The following is a 21631-nucleotide window of genomic DNA, read 5'->3' on the forward strand; positions in this document are numbered from 1 at the left end:
CATTTATATGCTGAATCAAGCATTTAGAATATCATATTGGCGACGATATATAGTCTACCCAATGAATTTTAATTGCTACTTGCTCAATAATACTCAAAAATGAGATGTTAGAAACCAAATGAAAACCGTCAAATTGGTGACAGAAAAAATCGAAGTTTCGTGAAACTTTTGCGTAAAGCAACAAATTCTTTTTGTGCTCTAGTTCCTGGTGAAATGTCGTTTAGGATCCTTATATAAGTGTTTTACCTTAAAAATATGATATGAAATAGGATTTGCGTAAAATGAAATTCGATAGTCTTTAGAGAAGTTTTTAATTTCATCTTCATACTTAACAATTAAAAAACAAATAATATTGATCTTACATTTTAATGAACAGAAGGAGAATACATTCATTCACTTATCAATTATTTTGTAAAAAAAAAATTTATCCTGGTTCAGAACCGCTCTCAGTTACCTCCTCTTGTTTTCAGCACTTCTTCTGGTAAATTTCATTAAGGAAAAAGTTTTGTTAAAAAATCTACAATCTTATAAAAGTTTATCACATAAGCGTCCCACCCATTTACAACTAAAAAAAGTTCCCGACATAAATAAAAATTAACCTATGAAACACAAAAAGTTGGAAACACTTCGAATATTTATTATCTAATACGTCTTTCAGATTTAAAAGGATATTGTTTGTCCCTAACTTCAACTCTATCATGAGATCTTTCTCTCGAATATGGGGACAGCTCCTGAAATGAAAGGCATTAAATTTGAATCAATAAAGGTATCACTAAACTCATTTACTCTTGTTGATCTATGGTGTTTTTCTCTCGAATGTTGTGAAGGTTCCATCAGTTCTCCATTTGGATGAGGTAGAATTTTGGCTGCAAACAAGAATGAATTTCGTCAATTCGTTTCAATTCTTCGATTCTTCTGTTAGTTGGAATCAATTCTCAGCGTTTTTCCCAGAAAGATGGTTTGTTTTGAATCAAACTAATGCTACGAATCAATTCCAACTGTAAAAAAAGCTCTTGCATGAGCAATCATGAATTTTCGATTGTTTTGTTTGCATAAATCTGTCATGACAGCAAAAATATTCATGTGGTAGTGAATTTGCTCCATTATCTAACCAAATCGACAGTTTTAATCCATCGTATGCGTAAAAAAAAAACATATAATCGATTCACATCAACCTACCTCTTTCTTCGTCTCTTCTTCGTTTGATTTCGGCTTGCTGTTGGGCTTCGTCCCCACGATCCTAACAATTGAGAGAAATGACGTTATACTCAAAAATGAAAGTAATAGCTGCAATTGTTCAGGAGTTGACACAGATCCAGAAGAAGGCAACAAAAAGAAACGACGTCAAACAACAAATCGAACAAGGAATGATCGGATATCAACAAATAGTCGATTAAAACCACCATAGCAAGTGACATATTCGAATAAGGACATCCAGTAGTACACTGCTCAAAAATTGAAGTGGATAATTTACGTACATGTAGTAATACTTCATATAAAAGGAAATATCCACATATTTTCTAATGCATTGAGTTAGGTGTCTACATATGGTGAACCTGCTTGAAACAGTAGAGCGACTACATACAGAAAATAAATGAACAAAATGAAGATTATACCGGGTGTTGTCTTCAGCCTTGAAGGAGATTCCTTCTCTCACAAACGCCTTGAAATCCAGGTTCAATACCTGAGGTAGGACCTGCCGTGGCTCTTCGTACTGCTCTTACTCTAAGTCACTTGTGTCAATGAGGTTTCAATTGAAGTTTGAGAAATGCTTTGCCGTCAAAGCAAAGAGGATGTAATTGCTCTGATATTGCAGACCAAACATGTTTAAACTCGGTTTCTTGTAATTTTTTTCAATTAAGTCACTATCTAACATGAGGACCATATTTTGTGTGCGTGTAATGCGTCTGCCCACATGCTATGTACAGCAATAATGAAAATTTGATTCAAGGGCAAAAAGTATTAAAAGTAACTTTCTTTCGAATATCCTCTTCAATTTTTGAGCAGTGTAGTTGAAGGCATCAGAAATAAACAACGGCAAACAACAATTGGAATGCTCGGCTGCCAGCAAATAGTCCTTGATATATGTTTGAAAAACAGTTCCTCCAGTAGTCCAGTAACACTGATTACTAGCTTATACCAAGAACAAACTGCATCATGGAAAGTGATGTATTCAAATAAGAACATCATCATTCCAACAAATCTGGAATATTTTAACACTTTTTGATAACCAGCACATTCCTCAGGCTGAAAGAAGTGAACTAGACAAAACTGGACGATCCCTCCTGATATGTGATTTCTCTGATATATAACTTTATCGAAACGTTTGAAGTCTTCTTCCCACACTTTTACGGAAAGGGGTGCAAAACAAATTTCATACAACATGGACTTACAGACGCAAAACTTGCGGAATAACATAATAGCTCACCCTCTTCCTGCCCAGTTTCCTCTCTTTTCTCAATTCCCGTTCTTCCTCAGTTAATTTATCCCTTTTCTCTTTTACCTTCACCGTCCTTTCCTTCTTCTCGACCTTTTCGCCGACATAATCGAACTGTTGCTGATGCTGGACCTTGGACCTGTCTTCGTGCTTCGAGCTCTGTAGACACACAATCGGTAGTTTGACATTAGATGCCGTTGGGCGTGGCTTGAGGATGGCGGCAGCCTCTACTTCGATCTGCTGCCGCTCTTGCAACTAATTGTATCACAACAATAATCAGGTTAAAATCTTGAAATTGATGACTTCAAAGATTTCACGATGATAGGAAGGTACACTTGGTAATATACGACGAAAACACCACGACGCTTGTAGGTACAATTCGCTCCACAGTGAATTCACAACTAACAACATATCATTGCGAGGGTTAACGAAAAGTGTGTTAGTATTGGGCTTGAAATTATTTTGGGAGCGTCTTGATTGATCGAAAATAATGAAATGCTGATCATCTTAATTGTTGATGTCGGCTTGAACGTTGTGCTTATTTTGTACCATAAAACGTTAAGATTTTGGTGCAGAATGCTCTTATATATGTCGTGACACCCTGTTTTATATTTCTATGACAACAGTGGCAGACCGGAAGCGTCAATAATTCGAAAAAGTGACAGGTACGTGACAGAATGAGGAGGAAAAACCCTCAATTGGAAGCGGACAAGAGACTGCTACAGTACGCAGATTACGAGGCCTATCTGGACAGCTTCATCACGAAACAGGACCTCTGTTACCTCCAGAACCTACACGTATGCAGGAAGTTCTCCGAGCTGGGCTACAGGAACTGGGGCGAAACCCTATCCCAGGACACGTTCGAGAGAAGGTACGAGGCCGTGCTGAACTACGTGCATCCGGAGTTCATACCTTACGTGCTGGTCAGCGAGAAGATAGCTTGTCCTGACGCCATACATAAGGAGCTGGCGACCAGAGAACGTCCGAACAGGTTGGGGATCATGTCCACCGTGATATACATCAGGCACGAGACGGAAACGGGACACGAGGTTTCCGGGTACATAGATTATAGCGAGAGGATAGAGAACGAGAATTGGCGGAGTTTTTTCCAGGGTGAGTTGTGCGATTGGGGTGGAAAAACGCCGCTAACGTAAGACAGCAACGGCTGGAGTTATACCTCCAGGGCTCTTGTTGAAATTTATCCAGATACTCAACTCCTTGACGCTTGTTTTCTTCATGAACTGTTCGTGAGGAGTTCCTCTTGTTTTCCGTATGAAGGTTGACTCTCACTACTTATACCTTCCATGCCCATACCATACCATATACCCGTCAAATTCTTGGGTATTCCTATCATAATCCCGTATGCTTCCATGTCTACGCCATATTCTAGCCAACGTATTTTTGACGGAAAGGATGGTTGGTGTAGTCTTGCTACCACATCTAATCGCCGTATAGAGTTGAAGATGGTCCATAGCTTCTTATAAAGGGAAGATCTACCAAAACGGTAGATGATTTCAGAATATACAGAGGTGTCTTATATAAAAGCTGTACCGCTACATATCTGTGATAAATTGATAGAGGGTGCGACAGAGCGATTGAAGAGTTTATAAAAGCTGTACCGCTACATATCTGTGATAAATTGATAGAGGGTGCGACAGAGCGATTGAAGAGTTTCAAAAGGCTATAAAGAAATGGTGAAGTTGGAGAAAAACGGTTTTACTCAGTCGAATCAGCAGGAACTATAGTTTTTGTACTCAAGTTTCGAAAACGATATCGCTAAGATTGAGGTCATCAGCAGCGATACACTGATGTAGTCGATTTCGGAAGTTTCTGACTGCTTTTCTTCGGTTATTCCCTGCTTGAGTTGTGACAGACTGTGTGGACGATGTTTAAAGACCTTATCTTTGAGGAAACCCCAAAGAATATAGTTAAAGATGCTCAAATTAGCTAAGCGCGGTGGCCACTCAGGTCCTCTTTCAGAGAGTAGCCTCGGTAGCAGCTATGTCAAAACAGCTAATAAAATTCGAGGTATCTCAAGATCTGTTATTCAGCAAGTTTTAACAATTCAGGTACACAGAAGGATTATTTTCGAAAAACGTACCATCAGAAAAGCTACGATGCATTTCGATCCAAATAATGGACCCTAAGGAACACAAGGAGCCCTTCCGCCCACAGCCCAAGCAATACTGACCCTTCGAAACTCGTCCATCAATTCAATTTTCGATGATATTGAAGTTTGAAGTTAGAAAATGATCTCGAAATACCACAAGACGACATGTTCATAACCTCAGGTAAACGTCTTTTAGCGATGATAAAAGTGAGCGCAGCATAATAGCTGGTCACAAAAGATCTCCAATAATTTCTGTAACTTCAATCGCAAAACTGAAAGTTAACCTAACCAAATCTAACCTAGAAAAGTATTTAAAAACTATTCAAATGACTAGCAAATTAATCTGAATTCAAAATTGATACAATTATGTTCCGAATTTGTTCGATTAAATCGAGAACATAAACAGCCATACAAAATTCAAATTATCTTCAGTCAGTGCATAGATTTACATATAATAGGTCTCTATGTTAATGGTTATTCCCAATACGAACCTGAATTCCGCAGCAAGAAATCTAAACTTATAGGCTGTTACCAACTCAAATTCGATTTTCTACAGCCACCCGAGATGCCAATAATTCATGAATGGACTAAAGTATTCGATATCCAGATAAATAAAAAATCGCAATTGATGTTGGTGCAAACGAATTAAAATTAGGCGATACCACTGAAATTCAGTAGATCACGATCGTTTACGAGCTATTACGATCGGCTCTCCTCAGACACAGCGACACCTAACCATCAGTTTTAGAATAATTTTTCGTGTTTAGTGTACCACCCTAACAGATGGCGCTGTATACAAGTTGTTACTTGTTAGTCACTGTAGAGTGGCTTATCTATATTTTTGTGTTAATCTGAGGTGGTCGGTAGTTGCAATAGCCAAAAATGTCTCTTCTGGTCACTCTCACAAGCTCTCACAAAAAACTGAGGTGGTTGAATTTTCATTTTTGTAAAAAATAAAAATCAAAGACAAAACGTTGGTGTTGTCACCGTAGCACGCGTTGAATAGTCATACTGTATGAAGAAATTATATTTTTGGGTGCTGCATTTTCGTTCAAGCGACATAGTGCAATGAGGTTTTGACATAGGTATCACAGGTTTATCAAGAAGATCATGGTTTCATTATTTTCGCCCAATTTTCTAAATCTAAACTGAAGATTCAATGGTTACAAGGTTATCTATCACAATGAACAAAATTCAACGTAAATGTTCAGATAACTGCCTGTGATTTAACAAATTCTTACAGAGTACATGTTGAATGAGCACTATGTATGGCAACTCATGAGAATTGGTTCAATTTGAATGGCTGGATTATCCTCATAATATAATAATTCTCCCTAAGTGAATATTAAATAAACATTGGTGGAACAATCTAGACAAAATACGAAAAATCCTCTTGTGGAATTATTGTCTCTTCGTTGCAAGAAATATTGCAATAAAATAAAAATTCTGTCGAAATATAAGAATAATATCGAGCCTCTTTCAGGAAAGAAGCAGATTTTCCCCAATTCCAAGGACCTGGGTTACTATCACTGGAAATTTGGAAAATCGTGCAGCAACGATTCGGTCAATTATAAAATATTTCTAGACCCCTATAACGGCCTGAGGTTTCAAAACAGATTCGACAGAAAATTCATAAACGTGAATCCACTTATGCATCCCGGTGAAAATACTACTAGAGTAAGGATAAAGTCCAACTTATACAAACATGTTGTTCTGTTCGACCATTTAGTACGTCAAAGAGTATAGCATCTAATTTATGCCTAATTTTAATTTTATATTGTATAAGTATTGCTATAAATAAAAGATTAATTGTATGTACTAGCAATTGAATTACTTAAAAATGTTTATACTTGAAAAAAATTGATATGAAACCAGAAATAGATGTACTTGAAAGAAACAATAGCAATGTCTAAATATTTTAAGAAAATTTTGAAAATTTAATGTTAAAACTCAATTTGTCTCCCGGGAAATGGAATCGCAGCAAGTCAATCTCCAATAGCAATGTAATCGAAAAAAAAAATCTCATTTTCATCCTCCTCCTTGAACGTTACATTGATATTAGTTGCATTCAATTCGAGCAAGGGGATGAACTCGACGTATTTCTTCAGTACTCACCTGATAAGCCAGAATAAAAATTCGCAATGGAAGATTGGGCTTAGGGCAAACAAACACTTTGGAAGTCCAAACACAAAAGTTTCTAGAACCTATTATTATCTGCTCTAGCGGGGGAAAGCACAGGCCACCACTGAAGATCGGGCAGATTCTATGTACAGGTATCAGACGAACACGAGAAATATCTCCAAACATTGCTGCTGCTGCTGCCTGCTTTCTTCATCGCTGCCATTCATTCCAATTTTCAAGTTTTAACTTATCGGGATTATCTTTCAAGCTACTTCATATCCATTTTTGTTACATCTTCTCGGTTTTTCATTCATTCCACTGATATTTCAAGTTAAAGTTGCATCATAAGGTTTAGCGTTCTTCAGAGTTGGATTAGAATCGATCTTCATCGACTTTGGATGGTTTTCGTGCATGAGCCAAATTAACGTTTCTGCTTTAAACATCTCTCATCTCATAAGTTATGGTTGGTTTGATCAAAATTAAGGAATAATCATTGTATCTATCGAGGTTTTGGTTTCATCATAGGTCCATCTCAATAAAATCTCGTGTAAGCATTATCTGCATATTCTCAGTTGAACATTAAACTGACCGTGTTCTTCCACCCTCCAGAATTTCTGTGACGGCACTCTTCAAGTACGAGGTTCAACAGAAACGTAATTAAATCAACTGCATCATCGACAACGGTACTTCGGCAACAAATCAAAGGGAAGAATAAATTCCATGATAACACTCCCTGAGCAAGGAACTCTCCATGAAAATATTTCAAATAAAACGACTTCTGGATGCATTCTCCACAATATACTTCCGAAAAACTTCTTTCCGGTACCAACATAAACGAACTCCTCCATACGAATTTAAAAATAAAACTGTTCATTCCTCGAAGCGTCCACACTTATTAAATTAAAACACTGATTCGATAACAAAACACAGCCCAACCTTCCAGAGGATTAACTTTAGACATCACTGGAGATAACCCAATGTGTGGATGAGTCCCTGAAATCTGCACCGATGCTAAGTGACCTCGATACTAACCTTGGAAGATCCATCCAATTTTCTCCTTTTAGCTTCTGCAAAGAAAAAAATTAATATTGCGCGATAAGCTGATAAAGCGTTACCCTACCTCTGTCAGGATCAGTTTCCTGAGAATGTCGTCCCATGCTTGCTGATCCGTTACTTCCAACAGCCAAATCTCTATCATCCCTGACATCTCTATAATAATGGGGGGCTCCTCTGTCGTCGTAATAGCGTTCTACCGATCTTTCATTGGAATATCTTGTTTCATCTTTGGGACCTGCGTCTTGATATCTTTCTCTTTCCTCCTTCAAATATTTCACGATGTATCGATTCGGTAATATCGCAAATGAAAGATACTCACTCTATATTGCCATTCTTCTTGCTTCAGAAGTTTCTCTTCTTTCCTTTCTCTTCGTTTTTCCCTCTCCCTTTCTTTGTCCGCATCGTCTCTCGGTTTATCTTCTTTCCTATGTTTTTCTCTCGTTTCTTCTTTGTATGTTTTTTCCACTTTTTCTTTCGAACTGCAAATTTAAGGGCCGAATTATAGCGAGAAACGAATGAAAATTCGCTTCAGAATATGTATCATATTTCCATCTTTTCATTAAGAGATAGACGACTCTAACGTTGACTATCGAAAAATTTCCAAAAAAAAGATGGATGAAATAATCGTCAAGACCGAACAGTTGCCCCGAGATGGATGAAATTCTCAGATTTATCACTAGAAGAGTTGCTCTTTCAGAATATGTATCACATTTCCACCTACGGTTACATTCATTGACATATAAACGACTCGAAAGGTGACCTTCGAAAAATTTCCAAAAAGATGGAATCAATGAAGTAATCGTCGGCCTCATCGAGCTCCATAAAATTTTCAGATTTTTTAACACTTACCCATTCTGTTCGGGACTCTGGGTTTTCACCACCGTTTTGACTTCATCGACCTGTTTACTGGACTTCTTCTCAACCTTTTCCTTCTCATCTGCAATGAAACAACGTGGGGAAAAATGTTGTAAAAGTAGAAAATTTTACCTTTGGAGTCTCCATTGTGTTTTGTACTTGAATTTGACGTTTTTTGATCGTGCTGTGTTTTGGAAACCTGTAAATTGGCCTTATGGATCATCCATTCAGAACACGGTAACTCCTAAATATTGTCTCACCTTTTCAATGATGATATGAAAATCTCCCTCTTTAACCATGTTCCCACTGGCTATCCTCTGTTTCAACAGCGCCAAATAACTGCTCGACAGTGTGAACAAGTCCTGCCTATTGTTTTTCTCCTCGTCCCTAACCTTCTCGATCCTCTTCTCGACGAACTGACTCAATTTAATCAAAACGGGAAAATAGTTTATTATCTTGATCAGGATGATCAGGGCGTTCCTGATTTGTATGTAATCCTTGGATTCCAGACAGGTCACCATCGCCTTCGCCAGCTTATAATGCCACTTGTGGCAGACGTGCCTGTAGTTCTCGTAACCCACATTATCCATGTTGTCCGCATGTTGATTACTGACCCTGAATTTAGTCACGAAGCCTGGATAATTAGCGCACTCCTTCTCGAATACGTCTTTCGACCTGTGCCAACGCATCACAGTTTCCAGCATCGCATATAAAAATCTACCGTACCTCATCGCTTCATTCTCAGTGCACGAAGTGACGGAGTAGGTTATATCACAGAAAAGCTGGAAAAAAATTTATGTCTCACTTGAACCAACTGGAACATTGAAAAACTCACTCTGTCGTAGCAAAGAAGGGTGGAGAAATTCGGAGTTTTCAGCATATGAATGACGTGGACGAACTTCGCGCAATAAAGCGCGTCTATGGCTGTGAACGTACACCTGGGGAACAGACACAACTGAAGAAACCTGGTGATGGTCTCGTTCTTCGCAGTTTTGGCAGTTTTCGAGACGAACCAGTGGTCTTTCTCCTGCTTCAGCCTGTACATAACTTTATCCACATGTTCCGACTGCTTCTTCTTCTCGTCCTGAAGCTTCTCGATCAGGGTGGCGTGTCTCTCTTGTTCCTTCTTACCCTTGTTGCTGTTAGAATCGAGAACGGACAGGCTCTGCTGTTTCAGCTTGTTTATCACCTCCGTGTAAGTATCCTCCGGGATGCACAGATCGTACATCGTTAACGACCAGAAGGTGGCCAGGAACTGCGGGGAGATGTCTTCCCATATTTTCATGGGGTGAAGAGGAATCAGGGATTTGTGAACGGGCTGCATCACTTCCGTCACGGCTTCGAAATATTTCTGATGTTTCACGCTCGTGGAGAGCTTCTTGTAATTCGTGTCGGCCTTTCGGAGTTGATCGTATTTTATCTGTAATATAAACATGATATGTGCACACGATTCTTGGGTTATTTCGAATACGTCATGCATTGCGCTTCGAGAGCGTATGTAGTTACAAAAATTGACACCAGGTGCGACTTATATCTTGTCCCACACACACAGAATCTTCTTTTTACGGATTCTGAATGTTGGTCCTTCGAGACGGATTTTTTTTCGAAATCTAAGGAAGCGTATAACAAGCGCCTCTAAGCTCTGCAGCAACTGGCGCTTCATACCAAGAAAATTTGTGCACAAGTCAAATAGTGAGTTTGATACACCGATACTGAAAACGACGTCTTTTTTCAGCAGAAAAATCACATTATTTCATGAATTGTTGACATAAAAACAGTCAGGAACGGCCATCTACCCTGGAACTTCTTAAATGAAAAGACGTAGATACTCACATTGATTTCATGATTGAACATAGGTCTGGCCAGGAAGAAGGCCACCTCATTCGGGATATGGTAATTGAGCAGCATACTCTGGATGCTGGGCAATTTATTGACGTATTCGTCGACAGACATCGTCGAGCCTAGGAAGTTGCCAAACTGCACCAGCGTGTCCTGGCACTGATCGGAAAGCTTCCCGACCAACTTCAAATGACTCTGCTGCGTTTCCTTGTAAACTACGCAGTATTTCTGTTGGGCCATCAGTAGGCAGAGGGAAACGGCCAAGTTTTGATCGGCCATGGCCTCCTTGAGACGTAAGGATGATTTTTTTGTGTTCCTCACTTGGCCAAAGTAACCAGCCTGAAATAAACAACAATAAAAAGGTGCAAAATTTGAAGAAAACCAATAAATAATAAAATGAATAATAGAGAGTGAAATCTCCCATACCTCAGCCCTTAGTAACTCCCCACCAGCCATCGCGCTCAATTGATCGATAGTAAGATCTTCGGCAGACTCTATGCCCGCCATCTTTTGTACAACTTCTTTCAGTATGAGTAAATCCAAGCTGAAATTAACATTATTCCATTCGAGACAGGTAGAAGAGAAAGTATTGTCTTCAAACATACATATTTTCAACACAATCGCCATATTAAAACACTGAAACTCATAGAAAAAAATAATCGAAAGAAACCTCACCTTTTCTGAGCCTTGAGCTGATTGGCCACGTACTGCAACAACCCAGATAGCTCAATATTGTACTTTTTGTAAATGGCGCCACAAAAGCTGGACAAACTCTGGAGCCAAGTCGATATCGAGGTGCTGTCGTGTTTAACTCTCTTCTTATCGGCGTTGGCCAGGCATTCGATTAAGCAATAGCCCAATACATCGTAAGACAGACTCGTTAGATATTTCAAAGAATCCACCACCGGATGGATGAGATTGTTGTACACTTGGATTTGTAAGAGTACGTAATCGAACAGGAACCCCGGTGAACAATGGGTGAGTTTCCCAATGGATCTTCCGACCGGCTTAACATTTTCTTTGCTCACCCTTTTCATTATATTCTTGATTTGTTTCTCGGAATCTCCACGTTTTCTCAACAAATCTGGGTAGATCATGTAAGTGTCGTTTTTCCATCTGTTGTATAGGCAGTACCTTATCTGGTAGGGGTATAGTTTCAGCAGGGTCCATATTTCTTCAGCAATACAACAGTTGCAGTCCAGATACGATAACGAAGGCAGGATCGTTATGTCTAACAAGGTTAGAATGTCGAAGTAGAGCATTTTATCTTCCGGAACTTCACTCTTGGCGTTTTCGACGCCGTAAGAACCCAATATCAATTTGGCTAAACGGATCACCTTGCACATGAGAACGGTGTCATAACGCAAAGAAGGTGCCAAAGTCAACAGCATCGGAAAAGCATTCTGACGAAGATCTTCGAAAGTTTGAGCTGCTTTCGGAGCTTTGGGATTTTTATGCGGGGGAATCGGTTTTCCTTTGAATTTCGTACCTAACTTGAAGTTCCTACAATGAAAATGTTTCAACTTCTAACAAAGAGAAGTATTACTGGAAGAAATTTCATTCTGATAAATCAGGAGAATATCTTCCCGATAGGTATTCTTTTCTGAAAATTTCATTCAGATGAGATTGAAGATCATGGACAGGCTTGCTCGCCTACTGTTTACCAATATATCAAAAGTCAAATGTCGAAATAGCTGCTAGTGGTAGGTCAAATGTCAAAAATGACAAACCACATATCTGAAGCACTAATCAAAATGAAACTTCTTCAGACGAGGCTTCTTACTTACTCTCTGTAGACGGGTTCAATGACATAATGCAGCAAGTTACACAAAGCCAGAGCGATAGGTTCGAAACCAACGGCATAATGTTCGGGTAGATGATTTATCAAAATTTTGGCGTTCTCCCAGTCCCCTATCAATAGTAACGCTTCACACAAACCAAGTTTTTGGTTCCATTTATATTTTTCGATAGGATTTTCTGGTTCTTCTGGCGTTTCTTCTTTATCTGTCTTATTAACTGATATCACCTGTAATTTTCTGAAATATTCTTTGGCTTCCTTCATGTTCTTTTCACATTCCTTCTGCATGATTTTATCGTCTGGAGTTAACTACAATCGGAATAAGCAGTGTTCTTAAAAATCGAAAGAACCCTTTCAGAACATTTGACAGGTCTATCATAACTGTAGATATATTTTATTGGTAAAAACACACGTTCGGTATATACTCTTTTTCAGTAAATTCAACTCATCGAATTGGAAAAGACATAAATTTAGTATAGCCGATTAAATATGGAAACCTGTCAAAAATTCCCTCCTCGAAAGAACTTGCAAAAAAATTCCTTCAAACTGAGAAAAAAACCTTGAAAGATGCGAAAACGACGTCATTGGTCATTTTCAATCGTGAATGCCCAGTCGAATGTTACGCCCATGACTGTGCCGTCCTTTCGGCGTGTTGTATAATATGAAGTTAGCCGAACTCCGTAAATTCTATGGTTTCTTCTGATGACTTGTGAAATTTCAATTTCTTCAAAATAATTTTGTTCATAGTAAGGAAAACTTTAGTCGGCACAAAGAAACTTGTAGACTTGCTACATATACTAAAAGTTGTAAATCTACTGGCGAAAATTCCATATAAAAAATATGAAGGCACCATATCTTTCCGATATTGGGTAACCATATAATAAAACTTTTGGAAAACAACAGAAAGGGCAGAATTTTTACTCACCCAGGGGTAAATGTCATCCAAAGATATGATAGAGTTTTGTAATAACTGGGCTGTAAGGATATGCAGACTTTTCGGTGCGCCATTTTCAGTATTTCTTAAAAAGCTATATTTGGATCCTAGAACTTCACTAATGATTTTTGGATCACTCATATAAGATTTTACAAGAGGAATGAATAAATGCGCATCGTCTGGTTTATTTTCGAAGCTTTCCAAAATGATGTCTAACACCCTGTTAGGATCCAAATTGAAACAACCTAGAGAAAATTTCTTGATATTTATATGCCTTTTTTATAGAATTCACAACTTACCGATGAGAGATTGAACAATTCCCAAAATTCTTTCATTATTTGTATTTTCATTGAATTCTTGATTCAACTCTGTGATAAGCTTAGAAAAACCCTCACATTCCTCACGAAAAAGATTGAATTTTTTCTGCTTGTAGCTAAAAATTACATCAATTTGTTTTATTTTTCTGGCTTATATACCTAGGTAATTCTATTTGTTCGTTAAAGTCAAAGCTTTCATGAAAAAAATTCTGATGAAAGAAGTCTCATTAACACATATTCTTTCAGCTTCCACTCAAAAGCACCCATTTAATAATATCATGTAGTGCTTATCAAAAGGGTGTAAAGCTACATAATATTCATTCAAAAATTATAAACTTGACTGGTTCAGATATGATTATATTATAAAAATTTATATTTCAATGAAAATATTAGATACAAGAAATCATATGTACAGGATGATTGATTATATATAAATAATCCCACTGTACACTAGAAAATTGACTTTTAATTCCTAATAACAGAAAGTTTTGGATATTCGTTTGAGTGCCAAATTATAAAAAAGATAATTATTCAAGTATACTTACTATAACTTCGTTTTAACTTTTATGAACTTTGAATAGAATGCCCTATTTTTTAAAATACCAACTTCTTGAAGTGTATCAATTTCCAATCGTTCTTTCAATAATTTATCTGACACAAACTGAAAGATAAAGTGAGTAAATTTAGTACTTACTATCTACAATAATTTTCCACCCTTCCTCACCTTTTCACATTCTTTAATAATGAAACAAAAAATGTTTCTTTCCTTGGATTCCTCAGATGCATTATCTATTTGAGCTGACGATGCATCAGCAATATTTAAAACATCTAATATAATAGAAGGAATGTCACTGTGAAGAACCTAGAAAATGAAGACTTTGTTTGAAGCATTCCACCCTTATCAATGAATAAATTCGCATTGAAATGAAATGGACACTTACCACTAATTCTTGTAAAACACCAACAACAGATTCTTTTCTAATGGTCCCTTGGAGACCTTTCTCAATCAAAATATTTATGTAGGAAGTAATTTCAGTGAGCTTCCCATTTTTATCAAATAGAGGACTTCGTGTATCATCTTTGACTAATTGCACACAAAGTTTGGTACTGAAAAAAACATAAATTCCGAGTAGAGAATCCAAAACTTAGAAAAAAACATTCGCTTTCAGAGCCTTAAGAATTTGATGATCAGAAGTGGAAGTAGGAAGTCATTTTTGATTTCTATTTTATTTTGATGTATTTATTATTCAACCAGTATAGATCAAGAAATTATTTTGTCCTTACAATTCGTTCTTGCCACCTTTTTCCCAATTTTTCCAAATTTCCTCGTTTACACCATCCATCTTTCAATGAAACGACACTGCGATCACAGAGCACGAATGACATAAAGCGGAGCAAAGAATAGTATTAGAAAAGAATGTTGAAATATTCTGTGTTTATGACCGAAGCAGCAAAAGCGCATAGAAAATAAACTAAATTCTCTGTGCGTAGTTTGTGGTTTCATGTAATAATGAAAAGAAAACATTGAAAAAATCAGTCATATCTTTTATTTTCACTTTAAGATTATCTACATATCAAAAAACAAATTATAAAAAATATCAGATATCATGATTTTGAGATGTTGGCGAAAACCAAAAATATGAGAAAATTTCATGTCAAATGAATCATATATTTTTCCTCACACTCACAATGACACTCGAAATCCTTGACAAAACAATTCATCTTGCAACAAAAGTAAAAATACAATTATACATAAATAAGGTAGTTCTTCGAAATGCATAAATAAAATGATACCTATACAATAGATGATTCCTTTGAATTTCCGAACCGAAATAAAATATCGTTTCTTTATCTACAAAAAAGAATTATCCAAAACTGCGAATCAGTTACAGTCGCAATGATCACAAACCCGGACAGGAAAATCCCAGCCCCGTAACGGAACAGGTTTTCTCTTTAGAGAGCAATTATCGCATACTCCCTTACCGCATTCCCTACAATGATGTAGTAACAGTTGAGGCCCGAATTCTCGATTGCAGTTGCTGCAATTTATGCACTGATCATCCGGCGTCCAATACAGAGGACGAGCCATGCTTTTCATCAGCCCCTTGGGCACGTCAAGAATGGACTTGACGGTTTGTATGGAGCTTATGAATGTTTCACCGAGCTGCCTGGCTATAATGTCGTTAGATGACGATGATGACATGCCTTCTTGCGACGATTCAGGGGAATTCAATTTCGCGTAACATTCGTCGCAAACTCTTACTGGACCACTCCAACCCTGCGATGGAACCGGTGTTCTCTTCAATGAACAAGGATCGCAAAAGCCCTCACCGCACAAACGGCAATGATGCTTCTGGGACAGATTATCAAAGGGAATTTTGCAACTGAAGCATTCCTGAAATATAAAATACAACATATAAAAAGGACAAAAAAGACATGTTAAGATGTTCAAGACAAATCTAGGAATCCCTTAGGTTACTTGTTACTCACTTTTATTTCCTCATCTGGCCGCCAATAGCTTGGATTTATTTGATTAGCTACCCACTGTGAAACCATTTTGGTAGGTTGAGATCCAATGCTAGCAACTGTGTCTGAGATGCTTGTGACGCTATCAACGAATTTCTGAGCTGCATTTTGGGAACCAAGAAGGGTACCATCCTGTGAATAATATTTATCCTATTCAAAAAACGCATTTTGAGTGCTCAGAGAACTAAGCAAATCAATAAGAAGGCTTGCAGGTATTTGTTTAATTTTACATTTCTTTCAAAGGGACAAATACCGGCAAGCCTTCATGAGAACTGAACATTAACGCTCACCCCTGGCCAGATATGTACAACCTCTGGTATAACCGCACTTTCCTCAGGATCCTTATTGCCATACCAATGTTGGCGGCTTCTGTATATCTCACCACATTTCTTGCAAGTTATCACATAACCAGACCAAACATAATTGAACAGACTGGACCATGAACTTTCCGTTTCAGAAGTATAGCTAGGTGTAACTATGGTCCTTTCGCCTTTCATATAGCATTTCTATAATTACACTTAGATTGGATTCAATTACTCAAATTAGACAGAGGAACAATTACTTAATAGCTGAAATCACCAATGCCGCCAATCATGAATAATTTAGATGGTTTGGTCAAATTTTCTTGTGGAAACTATATCATCCAACTTAGAAGGGTGTTACGATTATACCAAAATTTAATACTAACCTTACAAAGATAAATGCAATTCTGGAACTGATGCTGGAATTCACACTTTTTAGATGTTGCATGAGGTTCTCCATCTTCCTTATGACCGGTAGATAAGGTGCAATTGTTATGACACGATATACATTTATCTTGGCAAGTAAAGAATGCAGGAAGATATAGGTCCGGCTGTGACTCTGTTATCTTATTTTGGAACTTCTGATTTAAACACTGAAAAATACGAAATACACTTGCCAAGGAGTAATTCAAGTTAACCTATACTGTCATTCTTGACAGATGCTAGGTAAACATCACTAAGAAACCTTCTTGTTACACATCCTCACCTTTATAGTCAGATAAATATATTTTGCTTCTCTTGGTGATCTTATTTCTGTACTCTCCAATTCTTTGAGAACAGAAACACGAAGTCTTTTATATGGTGTAGGTCCTTCTTTATTCCTAACCCCTATATATTTGATAGAACTGAAAGAATCATATTCAAGCCTTAGATCTGTGAAATTCGTTCTTATGATATCTTCTGCAGATTCAGTCACGCTTGCGCTATAATCCAGGGTTTCGGTAAACCTGGTTTCGTGAAATATGATCAGACTTGGCCCCAAGGAAACAGACATGTCGATGTCATTCTTTTCCCGGAACTTTTGGAAAGCACGGTTAAAATGATTCTTATAAGCCTTTGATGCGCTTCCTAAGAACGAATACATATCTCTTTGCAATCTCTCAGTTCTTGTTCGGTAAATAACAATATCAGACACTGCCAAAACTTTCAATAGTAACCTCAACCTTTGCTGTTCCTTCTTCGAAATACCCAGCAACCCTTCTGTGTCCAAAAATAAGACATTCAGTTCTGGATTGAACTTCCCCCAAACTCCAATTGTACAGGAGGTCTGAGACGGTGATGTTTGGAAAATATTTTGCCCATTAAAGAATGTATGGTTCAAGGTATGCGACTTTCCTTCACCTGTATTACCGAATATGGAGACAACTTTGATTTTTTTGCCTTTTTCTATTTCCAAATCGTTCAAGAAACGTTCCTCTGTTGATATGAGAAGTTCTTCGTTGTCATTGAGCAGGTGAACACTATTACAGTCACTCTGAGGGGTGTCATTTATTTCTTGGAGTAAATTCAGGGATTCTAGATCTCCTGTGAATTGCTTATCGTTAGTCATCCTTACTGAAATGTTTAGATCTGTTGGATCCAATGAATTTAGTATGCAAGGAGATTTGTTATAGTCATACTTTCGGGCCTTGTGAGCTAAGGATCTATCCATTTTATTTGAATTTGGGGTGGTGAGATTCAGATGTGCAACTGAAAATATAAATTCTTATTATTAATCTACAAATTGATTCGTTGGTTCGAAAATTCAAACAGGCTGGGAAGGAAAAGAAGGTACTTCCAGCATTCATTGTCCTCAAACAATCAATGACTACATATCGAAGGCTAGGCTAACTAATATATCATAAGTTCCAACAAGGCTCTACCTATGAGATAGACCAAATAAAACTTTATGCCTCAACAACATTACTAGAAAAAACACTCAGCAGACAAAACTGCTACTATTTCATCATAGGTACTCATAAGAATGAAATGTCTTGGTGCCAAATTTCGTACGTTTTTAATTAAATTAGCAGTATCTTTTACAAGAAATCCATATAAGAGAATTTTAGACTACGGCCTTGGAATTAGATGTTCCCTTTGTTTGGATTCAAATAAATAAATTCTGGAACATCGCAATTCATACCTGAAAAACACCCGGTCCCACTGAATGACATGTCAATAACAACAACACTTTCTAATATGAAACGCAATCTACTAATAAATTGTAAATAACACGTCAAAGAAAGACTGGGAAAACACTTGGTTTTATTTGAGAGGAGCACGATTAGAATGCAAGATACTTCCAATTTGAATAATGCGCAATGTGATGGGTTACTGCTTAAAAGTTATCTTTAGAAGACACTCGCTGTTGAAGTGTATGAGGATTCAGTAAATAACAATGAAAATTAGTTTTTCATTTATCATTTTGGATAAATCACTGTTGCACTCTAAAATAAATATTTACAAGTCTATCCAGCTGTTCCAAATAAACCGATAAGAAAGCATGAAAGTTCGTAAAGGCATAGACAACCTCGTATAGGGCTAAACAAAGCAATCGAATCAATGAACACAAAGGATTCGTAGAGTAAAATCTTACCGCATCTTCAATAGCATGGTTGGTAAACACAATTATAAGAAGTAAATTGATTTATACGAACACTATATCGAGAATTTCACTTTTCAACCCAACATCAAAGAAAACTTACGCATGACTTGACACTTGCAATTTGACGTTTCCTCAATTTTCACGTCTTTTTCTTCAACACTCAACACATGCTTCTGAAAAACGCTAAACTGATTTAAGCCAAAGATCTTTATTTAAGCTTTATGTCAATAAAAGAGATTTTTACTTCACACTTCCGTTATTTTAACAATGCATTGATCACTTTATACGAGTTTGAACTGCAGTAGAATTTAAGATAACCCCATAATGATCTTTAAATCGGAGGCGTCAAACCAATGAGACTCTGTTATTGGTTCATCCAGTTTTACCTCGTCAATGGTCTTTATTTATTGGTGTTAGAAGATTATCTGGGAATTAATTAACAACTAGGCACTAACGTTGGAAGGTCAAGGAAAATTCCAATAAAAATTCTTTTATATGGCCAGCTTCGTGATTTTTTTTATTTGGATATCACAGAGCCTGTGACTGCAGATAAGAACAACTTGGTATCAGCAGATTACAACTAATTTACTCATCAGTTGTATCATTAGAGGGCTTTTTAATAAATCCAGTAATCAAAAATTCAACAATTTATACTCTATCAAATTATATAAATTATACATTTTTATAAAAACTATACAAATCACATTCAGTTCAGAATCATAAGTAGGAAAATTTGATTCTAACCTTAAATTTACACTGGGCAGTTTAGTGAAGTAAATAATGTATGAAAATGACATTTACCCTTATTTACTTTCCTAAATTGATGAGATTTATCTATAGAATAGATATTATTTCAGAAAATCAAACCGTTAAAAATTTTTCCTTGGTTTTGCTTTCCTTATTTCAACTAAACAAATTGCTCGCTACTGCTTGCAGATAGATCAAGCAGCCTCCAAGCTGCCCTTGGATCTGTTTCTGTAATATCTCTACATAAAACCCATACATAATTAACCCTCATCACTTTGTTAGGGTCACCTTCTACCACTGTCCCATCTCTGTCCTTAACACACATAACTTGTTGAGATGTGAACGATATAATTAAAACAGGACCTTGCTCCATTATTTTGCCCATCATCAAATCCACATTATCAATATCGAGGATTTTTGATTCTATTCTATAACCTTTCTTTGATGCTTCTTTGAAAGGTACAGCAAACAGGTTGAATGGTCCTTCGTGACACCAATCTTTCAAAATTTCTAGTTCTCCCCTCGTCATTGCTTCCAAGATATTTGGAATTATATCAGTTTCACACTGTTTCAGAAATCTCTTAGTTTCAAAACTGTTATCTATCTTGCATATTTCCGTCAAGGTCTCTGAAAGTTCAGTTTTAGCAAATAGGCCACCAACCATGTCAGAAGCTATGTTTGTTAAAGCTCTTGATGCCTTAACTATTGGATTGTCACTCTCTTCATATTTCAGCTTCAAATCGATGAATTTACCCACATAAGGATTATTGTTTTTGAAATTCTGCCAGGATTCATAGATTCTAGAGTCTTTATGTAATTCCATTCCTGTTACTTCAGTGTTTGGTTCATAATACTTTTGATTTGCTACTGCTGATGTTTCCGTTCTTTTTCTTAACATAGTAGGACTAACATACACTCTACCTAGCAAATCAGAAAATGAAACAATTGAAATTATACAGGGTATCCCACCACAAATAAACATTAGAAGTTTCCAGAGGATCCTTCTTAAATTTTTTAGCAAGGAACTATGACTTGAAATGAAAGGTTCATCTGCCTTAGATTTTTGTATAAAACTTCATTTCAATATACATTTTTCTGTAAACTTCTTATGGGTACTCCTGGTGGGACAAGTTGTACACAGCTGACTACCCCAATAAAATTTTTTACCTTGAATTTCTGTAGAATCAATTTCTTGTTTTACAGCTTTAGTTGCTTCTGAGATACTTTTGAAGGTTTCTGTTTTACCTAATTCTTGTGCCCTTTCTGATAATGAACTAGTAGTTTTACCAATTTCTTCAGAAATTTTGCCTGCTTTCTTGGCCAACTCTGTTTTAGTTGCTTCATCCATTATATCCTTCACTTTTGTTTTCAGAAAATTCATTCGTCCTTTGAAAATTTCCCCACCTTTACTAGCTTCTTTTTCAACCGTGTCAAATTTTTGACGAGCTGCTTTCAGGGCTTCGCTCTGCTCCAATTTCTCAGCTTCTTCTCTAAACTTCTTCAAGGATTCTTTCATCTCCTTATTTTTCGCTAGCTCTTCACGAAAATTGTCGTAAAATCTTCCAAGGAATCCATGTTTTTTTTTATCTTTTGAATAGGTGCGGAGCTACAATGGGTGCGACATCTCAAATCATAATACATATATTCTGATGAACAATTCACTCACCAATAATTTGTTATTCGCTTTGTTCACATACAGCAACGATTTGCTGAATCGGTACATAATTATATCAGTAGATTTTCTACCAGACAAAAAATATTTCTTCAAAGTTAATATTGTAACCTCAATTTCTATATGCCGATGAAAATTTTGATTCCCAGGAATTTTTAAATTTTATAGAAGAATATAGGTGAAAAATAATACATGCTACATCAACACTATACCAAATAGTAATATTCCAAACATCACTACAAGGGAAAAGCTAAAATCGAAATTACTTCCATAATTCACAGATTCAGTGCATTATTTCCATGTGTTCCATGCCTTCTATGATATAAATGGTAC

The 21631-nt window shown here is 36.8% G+C and overlaps 4 protein-coding genes across 9 annotated transcripts; 1 reads left to right on the forward strand and 3 right to left on the reverse strand.

Annotated features, from left to right (window-relative positions):
- Positions 1–294: 294 nt before the first annotated feature.
- On the reverse strand, positions 295–14870 carry LOC123309774 (THO complex subunit 2). 3 transcript variants are annotated; one of them, XM_044893033.1, is made up of 22 exons: positions 14752–14870; positions 14409–14574; positions 14192–14329; positions 14013–14128; positions 13450–13583; positions 13142–13395; positions 12206–12525; positions 11094–11921; positions 10845–10962; positions 10413–10757; positions 9415–9999; positions 8840–9361; positions 8712–8778; positions 8574–8661; positions 8044–8203; positions 7789–7987; positions 7701–7735; positions 2429–2596; positions 1180–1240; positions 787–866; positions 673–731; positions 295–481 (listed from the first exon to the last, which is right to left on the reverse strand). In XM_044893033.1, exons 1-22 carry the CDS (start codon positions 14808–14810, stop codon positions 451–453), a joined length of 4533 nt encoding a protein of 1510 aa, XP_044748968.1. In that variant the 5' UTR covers positions 14811–14870; the 3' UTR covers positions 295–450. The 3 variants fall into 3 exon arrangements, with proteins under 3 accessions (XP_044748968.1, XP_044748967.1, XP_044748969.1); XM_044893032.1 differs by having other exon boundaries at positions 2429–2692; XM_044893034.1 differs by lacking the exon at positions 2429–2596.
- LOC123309775 (cilia- and flagella-associated protein 299-like) lies at positions 2699–6368 on the forward strand. The gene is made up of 2 exons (XM_044893035.1): positions 2699–3550; positions 6031–6368. Exons 1-2 carry the CDS (start codon positions 3115–3117, stop codon positions 6291–6293), a joined length of 699 nt encoding a protein of 232 aa, XP_044748970.1. The 5' UTR covers positions 2699–3114; the 3' UTR covers positions 6294–6368.
- A 127-nt stretch (positions 14871–14997) lies between the features above and the next one.
- LOC123309810 (zinc finger FYVE domain-containing protein 1-like) lies at positions 14998–19239 on the reverse strand. Of its 4 annotated transcripts, none has more exons than XM_044893082.1 (6): positions 18980–19239; positions 17002–17984; positions 16682–16888; positions 16284–16499; positions 15958–16143; positions 14998–15862 (listed from the first exon to the last, which is right to left on the reverse strand). In XM_044893082.1, exons 1-6 carry the CDS (start codon positions 18981–18983, stop codon positions 15350–15352), a joined length of 2109 nt encoding a protein of 702 aa, XP_044749017.1. In that variant the 5' UTR covers positions 18984–19239; the 3' UTR covers positions 14998–15349. The 4 variants fall into 4 exon arrangements, with proteins under 4 accessions (XP_044749017.1, XP_044749019.1, XP_044749016.1 ...); XM_044893084.1 differs by having other exon boundaries at positions 18871–19239; XM_044893081.1 differs by lacking the exon at positions 18980–19239 and adding an exon at positions 18418–18717 and having other exon boundaries at positions 15958–16125.
- Positions 19240–19511: 272 nt separating this feature from the next.
- LOC123309813 (mitochondrial import inner membrane translocase subunit TIM44) lies at positions 19512–21617 on the reverse strand. The gene is made up of 3 exons (XM_044893087.1): positions 21293–21617; positions 20794–21232; positions 19512–20547 (listed from the first exon to the last, which is right to left on the reverse strand). The coding sequence occupies exons 1-3, from the start codon at positions 21347–21349 to the stop codon at positions 19787–19789; spliced, it is 1257 nt and encodes a 418-aa protein (XP_044749022.1). The 5' UTR covers positions 21350–21617; the 3' UTR covers positions 19512–19786.
- Between the last annotated feature and the right edge of the window lie 14 nt (positions 21618–21631).

The sequence above is a fragment of the Coccinella septempunctata genome, chromosome 3, assembly GCF_907165205.1.
Source record: "Coccinella septempunctata chromosome 3, icCocSept1.1, whole genome shotgun sequence".
NCBI lineage: Eukaryota > Metazoa > Arthropoda > Insecta > Coleoptera > Coccinellidae > Coccinella > Coccinella septempunctata.